Source organism: Cydia fagiglandana, chromosome 12 (assembly GCF_963556715.1).
Source record: "Cydia fagiglandana chromosome 12, ilCydFagi1.1, whole genome shotgun sequence".
NCBI classification, from domain to species: Eukaryota; Metazoa; Arthropoda; class Insecta; order Lepidoptera; family Tortricidae; genus Cydia; species Cydia fagiglandana.
This window is the reverse complement of record NC_085943.1, coordinates 1,264,032-1,277,301: the sequence shown is the minus strand read 5'-3', so window position 1 is coordinate 1,277,301 and position 13,270 is coordinate 1,264,032. Positions and strand designations below refer to the sequence as shown.

The 13,270-nt window shown below is 37.4% G+C and overlaps 1 protein-coding gene across 1 annotated transcript in view; it reads left to right on the top strand.

The window, feature by feature from the left end:
- Positions 1–8,140: 8,140 nt before the first annotated feature.
- LOC134669307 (microtubule-associated protein futsch) overlaps positions 8,141–13,270 on the top strand; it is a 201,175-nt gene continuing 196,045 nt past the window's right edge. Inside the window, exon 1 of the mRNA XM_063526813.1 lies at positions 8,141–8,354. Within this exon, the coding sequence (XP_063382883.1) occupies positions 8,198–8,354 (157 nt within the window). The 5' untranslated portion in view covers positions 8,141–8,197. The remainder of the gene's footprint in view (positions 8,355–13,270) is intronic.

The window sequence follows — 13,270 nt, the reverse complement described above, 5'->3', positions numbered from 1 at the left end:
ACATTTTATTGTACGGAAGAGAGGAATACGGGTAGGTACATCAATTAGAACATCAATATAGTACAAGGGCGAACTTATCCCTAAGGACCACCCCACATCTAGCGTCCCTCGAGCGTCGGCGTCTGGTCAGCGCTATGGAAAATGACGTCGCTGCGCAGTTGCGTCGACGTTGCGTCGAGCAGCGGCCATAGAGTTGTAGACGCCGACGCTCGAAAGACGCTAGATGTGGGGGGCCCTAAGAGTTCCTCATTTTGGCTATCCTATAGAAATCATCGGTATCACATCAGCTGGGCTCGGCTAGTAGGTACTTATTCGGATACTTTTTCTAAATCACCAAGCTGGCAAGCAAGCTGGGAGGAGCGCTCCAGTACTCTGTGTCGCGGCCAATTAGAGGCACCTAAATTTAAACCACATTTTGTACTGATCAAATATTGCAAATCACTCTTTCATCAGGCTCCATACAATAACCACCACTTCTGCATTTAACCGTTTAGTTAAGAAACCCTTTTAAACCAGTACTTTGGAAGTATAAATTGAGTTCAAATCGAAGCTTTTTATTTGTGTCGTTGAGATCCTGACCGGCTCCAATTTCACCACGGCTACAATTGTCAGTGACATATGTCGAGCGACAATTGTCAAGCGACAGGTGACATATTACAATATTATAAAATATTTTCTATGTAAATACTTACAAACATGACAGGCATTTTGCTACAAAATTGTATATTACAATTATGTTGTGAAACAAGAATTATTTTTTCTAGTCGACATATTTGTAGAATTGTCGGTGAATCTTGACAGGAAATGAGTTATATGTCGGAATTTCGTTACAATTGTAGTGTTTCTTGTGACAATTGTCATAAACTTAGCAAGAGAAATATCTGTTTTCTTCCGATATAATAAACAATTTTTTAATAATTCAATGATGGTGGCAAACAGCAATACGGCCCGCCCGATGGTAAGCGGTAACCGTAGCCCATGGATGCTTGTGACGTCAGCAACAGTGATATTTTTCAATTGTCGCACCTGTCACCCTGCATGGTGAAATTGGGGCCTGCACGGCGGCTACAATACTTATTGCATTAATGTTAAATCTTGACATTGCATGCAGTCGACAGCAATGTCACGCAGCAGTACTGTACTCTGAATTCGAACATATCACCCTTCTTTTTGACTTTGCCGTCATTGAGTAAAAGTCAAGTTAAATTTCGGTTGAAGTCCAAGATTCCGTGAAATATGCCAAACAATATTAATGTCGTCTCAAACTTGGCAGATGTTCCGAGTTCCGAGAAATGAGCACAGCATAACCTATGCCAAGAAAGAATGAGTTTTACTTGGTAAACACAAAATGCCAAATATGATGTTTGAACGACAGTTAAAGCACAATTTTGTACAAATCGACGTAGAGTCTATCCATTGGATAGTATCCAAGCCAGGCGTGGCTCACTCCGCGATTTCGTCGCTTTGCTACAGGTAGCTAAAAGTACATCCGTTCGGCCCCAATTTTGGGGTTTGCCATAAGCCGCGCGTGGCGCTGTCGCCACCTAGCGGCCATATCTGTGCTGATCGTAACAGACGCGTTTTGTTAGAGAGTGAGTCTTCTGTACCTAGTACTATTATTTATTCTGTGTCCAAGCTAATTTTGTACTAACTTTAATATGTAAGTATTAAAAACCTACGTGACATAAATGCGAGTTCTTCAAAACAAGCATAGTAAATCACTTATACATGTATGTATCGTAATAATAAAGATTCATTAGTGTAATTAAAAGAAAAGTTTTATAGGCCTTGGCTTATTTTTAAAGTTAAAAGCTCACGAAACTATCTTGTTTTTCAGGTTATACACTGTCTAGGATTATAATGTATACTAGATAGTAAACATAAGGGCTGGCCAGTATTTTGCTCAACGCATTAGTATTGCCATACAACGTGGCAATGCGCCGGCCAGCCTTCTGGGCACACTGCCCATCGGCAGTGACTCGGGGGACGTTTTTTATTTATAGGCTTTTTATTTTAAGTGTATTTAGTTTAGAGATATTATAGTTTGTATTATTATTTGTAAGCTAATTTAATGTTTTATATTTACTTAATTGTGTTGTAATAAATATTTTTTTAGTAAATATAATTTTATATTTTATATTAAATAAAGAAATTTTATGTAAAGAAAAATTAAGTTTAATAGAACAATTTCATGTAAATTTGAGATTAATGTTAACATTGTTACACTTTATAATCACAAGTGAGGCTGCTGAATAAGTGTGGCTAGGCATTGGGACCTGTTTATACATATTTACAAGTATAATTATCCCTCTAAAAGCCTACCAGCAAGGCTTTACACATCTTGAAAACAATGAAATATTACCTCAACCCATTAATCAAGTCAGACATGTTACAAAGACCTAGCAACCTGGAAACAGCTCTCGGCTCGATTCTGAAAATGTATTAGATCTCTACTAGACCTCAACAAGTTACGATATGGATCATTTAAAGATATTTGTAAGATAGATATGTCAAATTTGACGTTTCCGCGATTCTGGAGGCCCTCTTGAACGATTTCGACAAGTTATGACTTAGATATCCAAGTCACATCTAGTCGATATCTAATGTAGATCTAGTTGATCTCTAAATCGTCTCTAGATCTTGTGATTATCTCGAACTCCGAATAGGCCTGTTAGCAACCTGGAAACAGCTCTGTTTCTGTTCAAAGCCTGTACTTTATCCATGTAAGCCTACACGTAGCTAATCCGCCTTGTGTGAGGTAGCAGGCAGCTCGAAGGCAGCATTCGAGTTTAAAAGTTTCTTATTATCTACAATATCTGGGAGACCGAGCTGTGCTCGGAAAACATATAAAACTCAAAAATGCGCGTTTTCCTAGACATAAGACCTAGCTAGAGTGATTTATCGCCCCCGAAAACCCCCATATAGCAAATTTCATCGAAATCGTTAGTTTCCGAGATCCCCGAAATACTTATATTAATAAACTAGAATTGTGGCCCGATTCGAACTATAAGATACGTCAGTTAATAGATCTTAAAACGATATGGATTAGATATGTCAGTGTCAAATGTGAAGTTTCTTCAAACAAAAACGTCACTTTTGACACTGAGACATCTAATCCATATCCTTTCTAGATCTATTAATTGACGTATCTTAAAGTGTCGGGCAGAGTGTAGCAGGTAGCTCGATGGCAGCATTCGAGTTTTAAAGTTTCTTATTACGAGTATTTATTAATTTCCGCTACCTAAAGGTTGTCTGGAAGAGATCGCTTTTTAGCGATAAGACCGCCTGTTGTTTAACCTCTTCTTCCTGTATTATTTGTATTGTTTTCTGTAATGAGGTGTGCAATAAAGAGTATTTGTATTTGTATTTGTATTTGTATCTGCATACATTTACTTAAAAGTTTCGTCGATGATTATTTTACTGAGTATTTTTCACATCCATGGTGACATTAAAAACATCTATCTATAGAGTCTGTGCGGTAAGAGTATTGGAATATATCAGGCCCAATACATTCAACGACTCTTCTCTTTCCGAACAAACTCTACCTGCAAATCTTCAGAAATAGGGGCAACGGTAGACAATTTCGGAAAATGGTCCTGTATTCATATAAAATCAACCGAAAAAGTGCATGGCGAATTTATCAATGTATTCATTCATAAATTTTATAATTTTTACATGCAATTTCGCAGATGTTTGTGATTGTCACATAAAAGTATTTTAGGGTTCCGTACCCAAAGGGTAAAACGGGACCCTATTACTAAGACCCCGCTGTCTGTCCGTCCGTCCGTCCGTCCGTCTGTCACCAGTCTGTATCTCACGAACCGTGATAGCCAGACAATTAAAATTTTCACAGATGATGTATTTCTGATACCGCTATAACAAAAAATACTAAAAAGTACGGAACCCTCGGTGGGCGAGTCCGACTCGGACTTGTCCGGTTTTTCTTATTATTTATTTTAGATTATTATGTATCATTGTTCGTTTTATTATTGTTTATGAGAAGATGGAAGTAGGTACATCAAATTTATATGATGTATTTAATTTAAAGTTACCGCTTATACATATACACCGTGTTTTTTTTTGATTTCCGTTAATTGCAAGGGTGCATTCCTGAGCTTAAATCAAGTAACTTTCTCAAAGACACCGATATTCTAATTAGCTCCATTTCGGAGATAATCAATAATTTAGTTTTTTCTTATAAGGCCTCTACAAGTGTGTACACTTGCCTTAGGGCCGGTTTACTTATTGATTAGTGTTTAGAATGAGTTCATACATTTGCTACTAAACTTTAGTACCATCTCGGTCGATCAATGTTCGAAATGACATTGATATGTCACAGATTTCAATTGTTTGGTTGAGTTAAATGTAATGTCCGTGTTACAACAACGATATATCCTACATTTAATTACTTTTTAATTTTAAATATTTTTTTAAAAAAGCAAAAAAAAATTTGTTTTTGAAAAATAAACTATGCCAATTAGTTCTCTTAAACGTACTTAACCATACCCCGAAGTTAACGGAATTCAATAAAAACACGGTGTATATGTAGATGGAAACGAACTTTCTATTAAAAGTAACATAAACGTCGTTTCTGTTAACAACTTGAAATAATATTTTATATTACTTAGCAATTAAAAGTATATTATGTACCAAGAGTTTTTCATCTTTTCACGCTCCAACGTCAGGAGACGTTAGAACAAAAAGCAATAAGACAAATTACCTTTTTAACGCAGACTTAGCGTAATCTATAATGAAACTTGAACTAATTTCAATTTTTAACCATATCTACTAAGAAATAAGTGTTATTTTTGTCTAATCCAGGTGTAGATGTGCAAATCATGTTTTTGCTTAGCAATTTTATGTCTGAATGGGCACGGAATTGAATTTGACTTCTAAGGAATACTTATGGATTGGCTTAGCCCTAAAAATATTATCATCATCTTGTTCGCTTTATCCCGGCATTTTAGCCACGACTCCTGGAAGCATGCGGTCCGCTTGACAACTAATCCCAAGATTTGGCGTAGGCAACTAGTTTTTACGAAAGCGACTGCCGTCTGACCTTCCAACCCAGACGGCAAACTAGGCCTTGGTTGTTCTGTGTAAAGTTGCTCATAAATAAATCGTCGGGTGACAAGCAAAAGTCACTAACTAACACCATTGAAATTAATGGACAATAAACCGTGTTACAAGTGTAATAAAGTGCATTGTTACTTTAATTTTTTGATAGTACTTAGTAACTTTTGCTTGTCATTCGACGAAATAAAAAAAAGACATTAATGATAACATATGGAGTTGTTCAACCTCTAGGTCCATGGGGTCCCAGCGCGCATAAGTTGTTCGCAGAAATCGCGGAGCGTCTGGTTGACGTAATTGGTGACTAAAGAACTGGCGGCTACCTCGCAGAACGTATCAGCATTGCGATACAGCGAGGAAATGCCGCCAGCATCCTTGGTACAATGCCTCAGGGGCCTATTTTAGATTGAAGCTATAGTTCGTTTTTTTTAGCATTAGAAAGAACTCCACAGAAGCAAGCGTGCAGTTTTTATCAGGCACTTTAATTGTTAATAATTATTGAATTATCTAATGTAGCCATCTAATGTGGTCAATACATATAATTTACTATTTATTTATTATTATTTAACTTAATGTACTTACATATGTTTGCAATAAGAAATCCGCAACGCAGGCTTCGTCCGGTGGCTACAAATGCAAATCAGCAACATGCCCAAACATACCAAGGATGATATCCGCAACAGGCTTCGTCATTATAAAATCTAAGGTTAAACAATATTCAACCGTATTTAACTAATAATTTACTTCAAATTATTACTGCTAAAAGTGTCGGATTTGGAACCACAAGCTTACTTCTGCGAAGTTCTTTCTAATGCAAAAGAAAACGGACTATAGTTATTAATTTTGTTTAGTAGTACCACTGTAACTATATATTTTGTATGTAAATATATGATTTTTAGAGAATATGTATAACTTGTACCTATTGTATATTTTGACATGTGTTTTTTGACATTAAAGCTATTGAATTGAATATAGCGTAACTTTATCATTACAAGTGTTATGCAGAGTTAATTTGGTCCGATTCTATCGACGGAAAGCGGTTGCCAAGCGGTAACTACGAGCGTGGGGATCAATTAGTACTGATGATTGAATTAATCCAACTGCGGTTGAAGTGGAATTGGACGAAGTTGCGGGTTAACGTCCCTGGAGGGGGTTAAGGCAGGAACAGGGCTATAATCGCGAAAATCGAAGTTCGCAAATTGCGGGCATTTTTCTCTGTCACTCTAATTACGCCTTCATTGGAGTAAAAGAGAAAGATCCCCGCTATTTGCGAATTTCGGTATTCGCGGTAGCTCCTCAGTGTTCTCTAGTAACACTATAGGTACCTACGAGCATAGATTTATTTATTAACACATTTATTTACCCGGCATTACAGTTCACTCCAACGCACCGAGAAACTAAAGTTTAATAAATTAACAAAACAAGAATACGAGTACATAAAACAAAACATAAGACACTAGATATGGGAACAGATTGATATTGAATAATTTTACGGTTTAGTTTAGACTCACACTGTGCCTAGGTGCCTAGGTTAGGAAAGGAGACCTAGGCTCTCCGAAACATGTCGCGCGAGTGACTGAAAACAAGTGAGTATATAGGTGACATGCCATTTCCAACTGCAGCTGCAATACTGTTCATTTTACTATGGAAATTGACAGTGACAGCGACGCTTTCCATAGTAAAATGAACATTGCAGCTGCAGTTGGAAATGGAATGTCACTTTAAACCGTAAAATTATTCAATGTTAGTATGTCTCACAATAGTTTCAATTCGATTAATAGATTAACACGCGTATTCGGGAAACGAGATAATCACAAGATCTAGAAACGATATAGAGATCAACTAGATTTACATTAGATATCGACTAGATGTGACTTAGATATCTAAGTCATAACTTGTCGAAATCGTTCAAGAGGGCCTCCAGAATCGCGGAAACGTCAAATTTGACATATCTATCTTACAAATATCTTTAAATTATCCATATCGTAACTTGTTGAGGTCTAGTAGAGATCTAATACATTTTCAGAATCGAGCCGTAAGAAATTATCACATGTAGGTAGGTACTAGCTAGCCTATCATCCATCATATCATAAGTATTGTAAATACTTCAAGCATTCGCGGTACTCACATTCCCATCCAGCCGCAAACAGATCACACTTTGCTATGCTATGTGTACAGGGTGTCCTTAAAACCAACGCCAAGAATTAAAGGCTTTATAGAACAGCTGGTGGGCCCTTTAAGTCTTGGCGCTGGTTTTAGGGACACCCTGTAGGTATATAGCCAGCTAATTTAGGCCTCTTGGTAGATAACATCTATAAGGGTTTTTAAGAATCGCCGTCATCGCTTTTAATGAGGAGTCCTTTTACTAATCAAGAGACCAATAAAGTACTGATGGTTGAATTAATCCGACTACGGTAGGAATGGAGTTAATTAAGAGCAGGCGCCCATAGGCTGCGGAGACTACTTACCATCAGGCAGGCCATAAACTTGTTTATCCCCGACGTAGTATGAAAAAATAATTTTTTTATGGCATTTTGTTTTAAATGTATACATTGTATATATTATTTGTCAACATGTTTTTGTCATCTGTGTTTGTTTGTCATAAAAGTATTTTCTTTCATTCTTTCTTTCTTTCTTTCAAGGCTAATCCTTTGAATGCAGGCATAATGCTCCAGGACATACTACATAAAAATCCGGTCACGTTGTAAGAAAATCTCTATGAAAAACAAGAAAATGGTTTTAAGAGTATAAATGATTATGCTTGGTATTAAGGCTGATCCTTTGAATGGCATACAAAATGCACCAGGACACGTTACATATGATTATATCATTATCGATTCCCGAACAGCTGAGAGCTGAGGTTACTTCGTCTGTTTAGACGCAATGCAGATCACGTGTGCGCCGGCTACCGGCAACTACACGCCCTATGAACTCCTCCGACCCTCTCAAACCTGTACATTTCCCACAAGGGTGAGAAGGAGGGAAGTTAAGGGTTGAGACGCCGACGCGTCTGCGTAAAGATACGGTCGATTTTGGTTCAATGCGCGCGCACGGCGGTCCGCGAGTTTCACAAATATCATTCCGTTCGGAGTGGTCGAGCGGGCCGGTTGTCCGCTTGGCCGGTATGGAGAACGACGAGGAGCGCTCCTTGTCGCTGGGCACCGAGGTCTCGGCCTCTGTCCCGCCCCCGAGCCCCCTGACCGGGTGCTACCTGCTGGCGGTCATCGGTGAGCCTCACACGCACGAGCATAAGGAGATTATACTGCAGCGGCTTGTCAAAGGTAAGTGTCAGGGTGACAGACGTCAGTGATGTGAATTTGGTGATAGTGTGAGAAGATTATGAGTTTTTCACTTGACACTTTTTAGTGTTTTGATACAAAATTCTTCAGTACTTGAGGAATTTCCTAAGTATTTTCTGCATAATATTACGTCATGAATGCAATCAAATGTGCTACATTTTATTGTGTTGGACGGAGAGCCCCTTTATATTATTGTTCATTGTGTTTTTACACCTTGAGCGGCAAGAAGTTTCTATAAAGTTTTTTGCGTGATTATTTATGGCGATTATATTAAAGACCTGTTTGTTTATTCATTCATGAAGGAAATTACTTTTTAACTGTAGACAAGTAAGAGAGGAACTCCGTAAAATGATAAAACGTTAAGATAAAACTATTTCATTCTGTTAAATCGGTATTCACCCGTAAATTTATTTTGTTAAACTGAATAACAATATTATTTTATTTGTGATTTAAAACTTTTATTACCTCAATATTCTAAATGTTAATGCATAATGACATTCTAATTTACTGTAAGAAATTTCTAATAAGTACAATGAAGGTTAGTGTCATGTTTTAGATTACGTAATTTTTGCAATAATTGTTGAATACAATACTTAAATTAATTTATTTCAACAATTGTTATAATATAAAGTTTATGTTCTAACAATTTTCATAAATCTGACTGACTAAACAAAAGTAGGGCTAGCACAACAGAAAGGCTATTCGTCATACGAGAAATTATCAAACAGCGAGATGACAGGCTGGTAATAAAATTTCAGTTTCTTGCAGTGTTAAAAAGCATAGTTCGGTTGCAGTCAGTGCCAGTAAATTGACCGATTAACCCCCAAACGGCCAGTTGAACACCGAGACAGTTTGACAGCTGACTGACATTTCAAAATGGCCGACGTAACAGCGGCCGCGCCGGTTCGCCGGCCGGCTTTTCGAGATTTTCCGACAGTTAGCACGGTTCCGACGGTTTGCACTTTTATATGCAGTTTAATGAAAATTATAATTATTTGTTGAATGTTTAAGTTTTCCTAAGTTGTCAATGGTACGAAAAAAGCAGAGTCTGCCTAAATTAACTTTGCACTTGAATAGAACAAAGTTTAATTATAAAAGTAATATTTTCACAGAAATTTAACATTAATTATGACATTGCCATACTTTGTAATTGCAAATGGCATTTATAAGTCGAGTTAGTTTAGTAGGACTTTATTGATTTGGCTGACAGCTTTGCTAACAGACAATTACAGTGGCAGTAAATTGAATATATAACGACCGGGTCACTCACGTATTTTAAGTTGAAAAATGATCGACATGTTTCACTCCGTACCGAGAAGTATCATCAGGAGCTTGCGTTGACGGTGACGGAACATATTTAATATATCTGTCTCACGGAACTTTTGTTATTAAAATAGTCAGTAAATTTACCGATTAAAGGATGACACGCTAGACCGGGCTGGGACCGGGCCGGAGGTTCGTTTTCTAAGGATAGCACCATGTGATCACTGATGAGAGTGATGAGCGGTCATAGAAAATGACATGTCGGATGCCTCGGCACGGGCACCGCCCGGTCTAACGTGAGTCATCCTTAACCCCCAAACAGCCAGGTTGAATACTGAACAGGCATTGGGCTCGATTCGGATTTTTAAATAGACATCTATTAGATATCTTTTAGACATCACCAAGATACGATAACGATATGTTTAAGATTTAACCTGTCAAATTGGACATTTGCGCGATTCTGGATATGACTTAGAGATCCAATTCACATCTAATAGATATCTTACTCTATCTAACGTAAAAGTGACATTGGTTGCCCGTTTTGCGCTGCAAAAGAGAACTAGTTGATATCTAAACCATAACGTATCTAGAATGGATCTAGTACGTGTCGTCTCTTGTGAATATCTTGAAGTTCGAATACGGCAGATTATAGTCAGGCAGCTGATAGTTCAAAATGGCCGGCGATATAACAGCGGCTGCGCCGGTTCGCCGGCCGGCTTTGCGGGTCGAGGAAACTCGTCGGTTCTCCGACGGCTAACAAACGATTCGCAAGTTTGTGTAGTTTAATTTGACGCACACAACAGCGAAGGAAAACAACCGTTCAAGTGCGACTCGGACTCGCGCACGAAGCGTTCCGTGCCATTACGCAAAAAACGGCAAAAAAATCACGTTTGTTGTATGGGAGCCCCACTTAAATATTTATTTTATTCTGTTTTTAGTATTTGTTGTTATAGCGGTTACAGACATACATCGTCTATGAAAATTGTCAACTGTCTAGCTATCACAGTTCTTGAGATACAGCCTGGTGACAGACAGACAGACAGACGGACAGCGGAGAGTCTTAGTAATAGGGTCCCGTTATTACCCTTTGGGTACGGAATTATAAAATATAACTAAGTTTAATTTCGCGGTTTTGTTAGGTATAAGTAGAACTTAGGTAGTATTGTAATTATGATGCATTTTATTCTAAGTGTTAGAGAGTATATTATTATTATAAAATTGTTAAACAAGGCAATAAAATGCGTGGAATGCATTCAAGATAAATATTTAGAACAACATTTAATACTCTCACTATAGTGAAACATTACTTTTCTTTTCAAATGCGTGCCATCGATCAATTAATGTAAAAGTAGGTTCAATTCGCGGTTTGTAAAATAAAATATGGGAAATATTTCTCTTATAATAAAACTATTGAAACGGACTATATCGCGTATATTGAATTCATATTACATCCCGACGTTTCCTGCAACCCTTTACAGATTCAATAATTTTATATCATGAGTAACTAATATCACGGTAACCGAAGACAATAATATTTATTTTGTTCGGAATCTTTCGTTTATCCTGCTATCTTTATTGGTATGCATTACTCAGTCGGCCATCTATACCTAATTATACAAAATATAGTAATGCAGTCTAGATTATATGTTATCTTATCAGGAAAGATAAGCTGAATATGCACAAATTTGGAAAGTATTACGAGGCGTAGAAAGTATGAAAGAATTGGACCAGCGGTTTGTTAACTTTTCACGGTGAAGTGGGCTTACAAATTGTCTTCTAATTGTCGTTAAGTCTGTGAGAAATATTTTGATTATCTGTTAAATACCTAGTTCTATTCTGCTTCAGATATAACAAACATATACTTAGACAAAAGAGGAATCCAAAATAAGTTTTATTAACTGGATTGCAGCATCTGAATTCTAAAGTAATTTCAAAATTAGTAATTAAACTTTAATTTTGCGTTTTTCTAAATTTCCTTGAGTATAGTTAACGTTTTAAAATCAAGGTCTAAAACAAATAAATATGGTACCCATTACTTTTTATTTTCCACTAGCGACCCGCCCCAGCTTCGCACGGGTTAGCACATTGTACACCTAAACCTTCCTCCTTTTCTCCCTTTTTCTTTCCTTCCTTTCTTCTTCTTCCTTCTTTTTTCTTCATTTCCTTTCCTTTTTAGTGTTCCGTACAAAACTTTGTTTACGGAATACTTATGGGATCACTTCGGTCTTGCAAATCAGTTAAATACGTTTTTCTCAGAGACCGTTTGACATAGATACCTAAAATTTGGAACAGTTATAGCAATTACCACCACTCATATTGTGAATAAGTCAAAACTGCTTATTTCTTATTAAAGGGGGAAATTTAGGGGGTTGAGAGGGGTAGGCTGAAACTTTTTTCATTTGTAAGAATCGTGTGGGGTACCATTAGAAAGCTTGCAAAAAATTGAGTCGATGGACTGATTTTGACTTCATTTTAGACTGCAATAGTTTCGTCAAAAAATGCATTTAAAGTTGCAAGTTTTCATACAAAAATTTTCACCTCTGTCCTGGCGATTTTCGCGAAAACTATAGCTAACAGGCAGCTGACCAGTCAATACCCAACTTAAAGAAGCATGGAGACGGCGGGAAAATTATCAGCTTAACTTTATCTTTATTAGTTTTTCAACTGCAGCTTGACCTTTGGTTGCTTAGGGCTAGCTAACTGATGCTTACACTGGTCAATTCATATTAGGCGAGAAACATCCTTAGTTAAAACTTTGGCATTGAAATTTATGACTTATGTCTTTGACCACCAAATGGGCAAACCAAAAACGAGATCGATTTCGTACTTACTACAAACAATGACATAATAAGTAATACAGGAATTTTAAATAAAATTCAATTTAACTCAGACCACAGACCTATTCGAACCACCTTAAAATTTAATTTCAAAATAAACCGCAAAAGCATATTCTCAAGACGACACAAAAAACTAGACAGAGCCACACTAACAGCCAACTATGATCAGTATAATTTGGAACTGCAAAACAAATTTAGCACATTGAACTTAGACGTCGACGATACAGAAACTCAATATGACAACATTTTGAAAGCAGTTCAATCCGCGAATAGTAAAATCAAGACCATCCAAAAGAAACGCACTGTATTGTCGACTGCCACAAAGAATTTAATAAAAGAGCGGACTAGTTTCGAAATAGGCTCTGCTGAGTACCGTGCAATAGACAGGAAGACTAAACGAAGCATCCGGACCGACCTTCGCAACCACAACACTAATCTAGTCGCAACAGCACTTATCAATAACAGATCACTTAGAACCGCAAAAAATGGAATAACGAAAGGCAAATCATGGATCACCAGCTTAAAGGATGAAAACGGTCAAAAGCATAGTGACAGGAGCAAAATTATGGACATCTGCACACAATTCTATTCATCCCTATATTCGGATCCATCCAACGCAAATAGCACACCAGAGTATTACTGCGCTGAAACTATCTCTCCCATCACAAGCGAGGAAGTGGGTAAAGCCATGTCCACGATGAAGTTCGACAAAAGCCCTGGAGTGGACGGGATTAGCACGGAAGAACTAGTTTTCGGAAAGACCAACCTTTCACTTCCCCTCACCAAATTATTCAACAA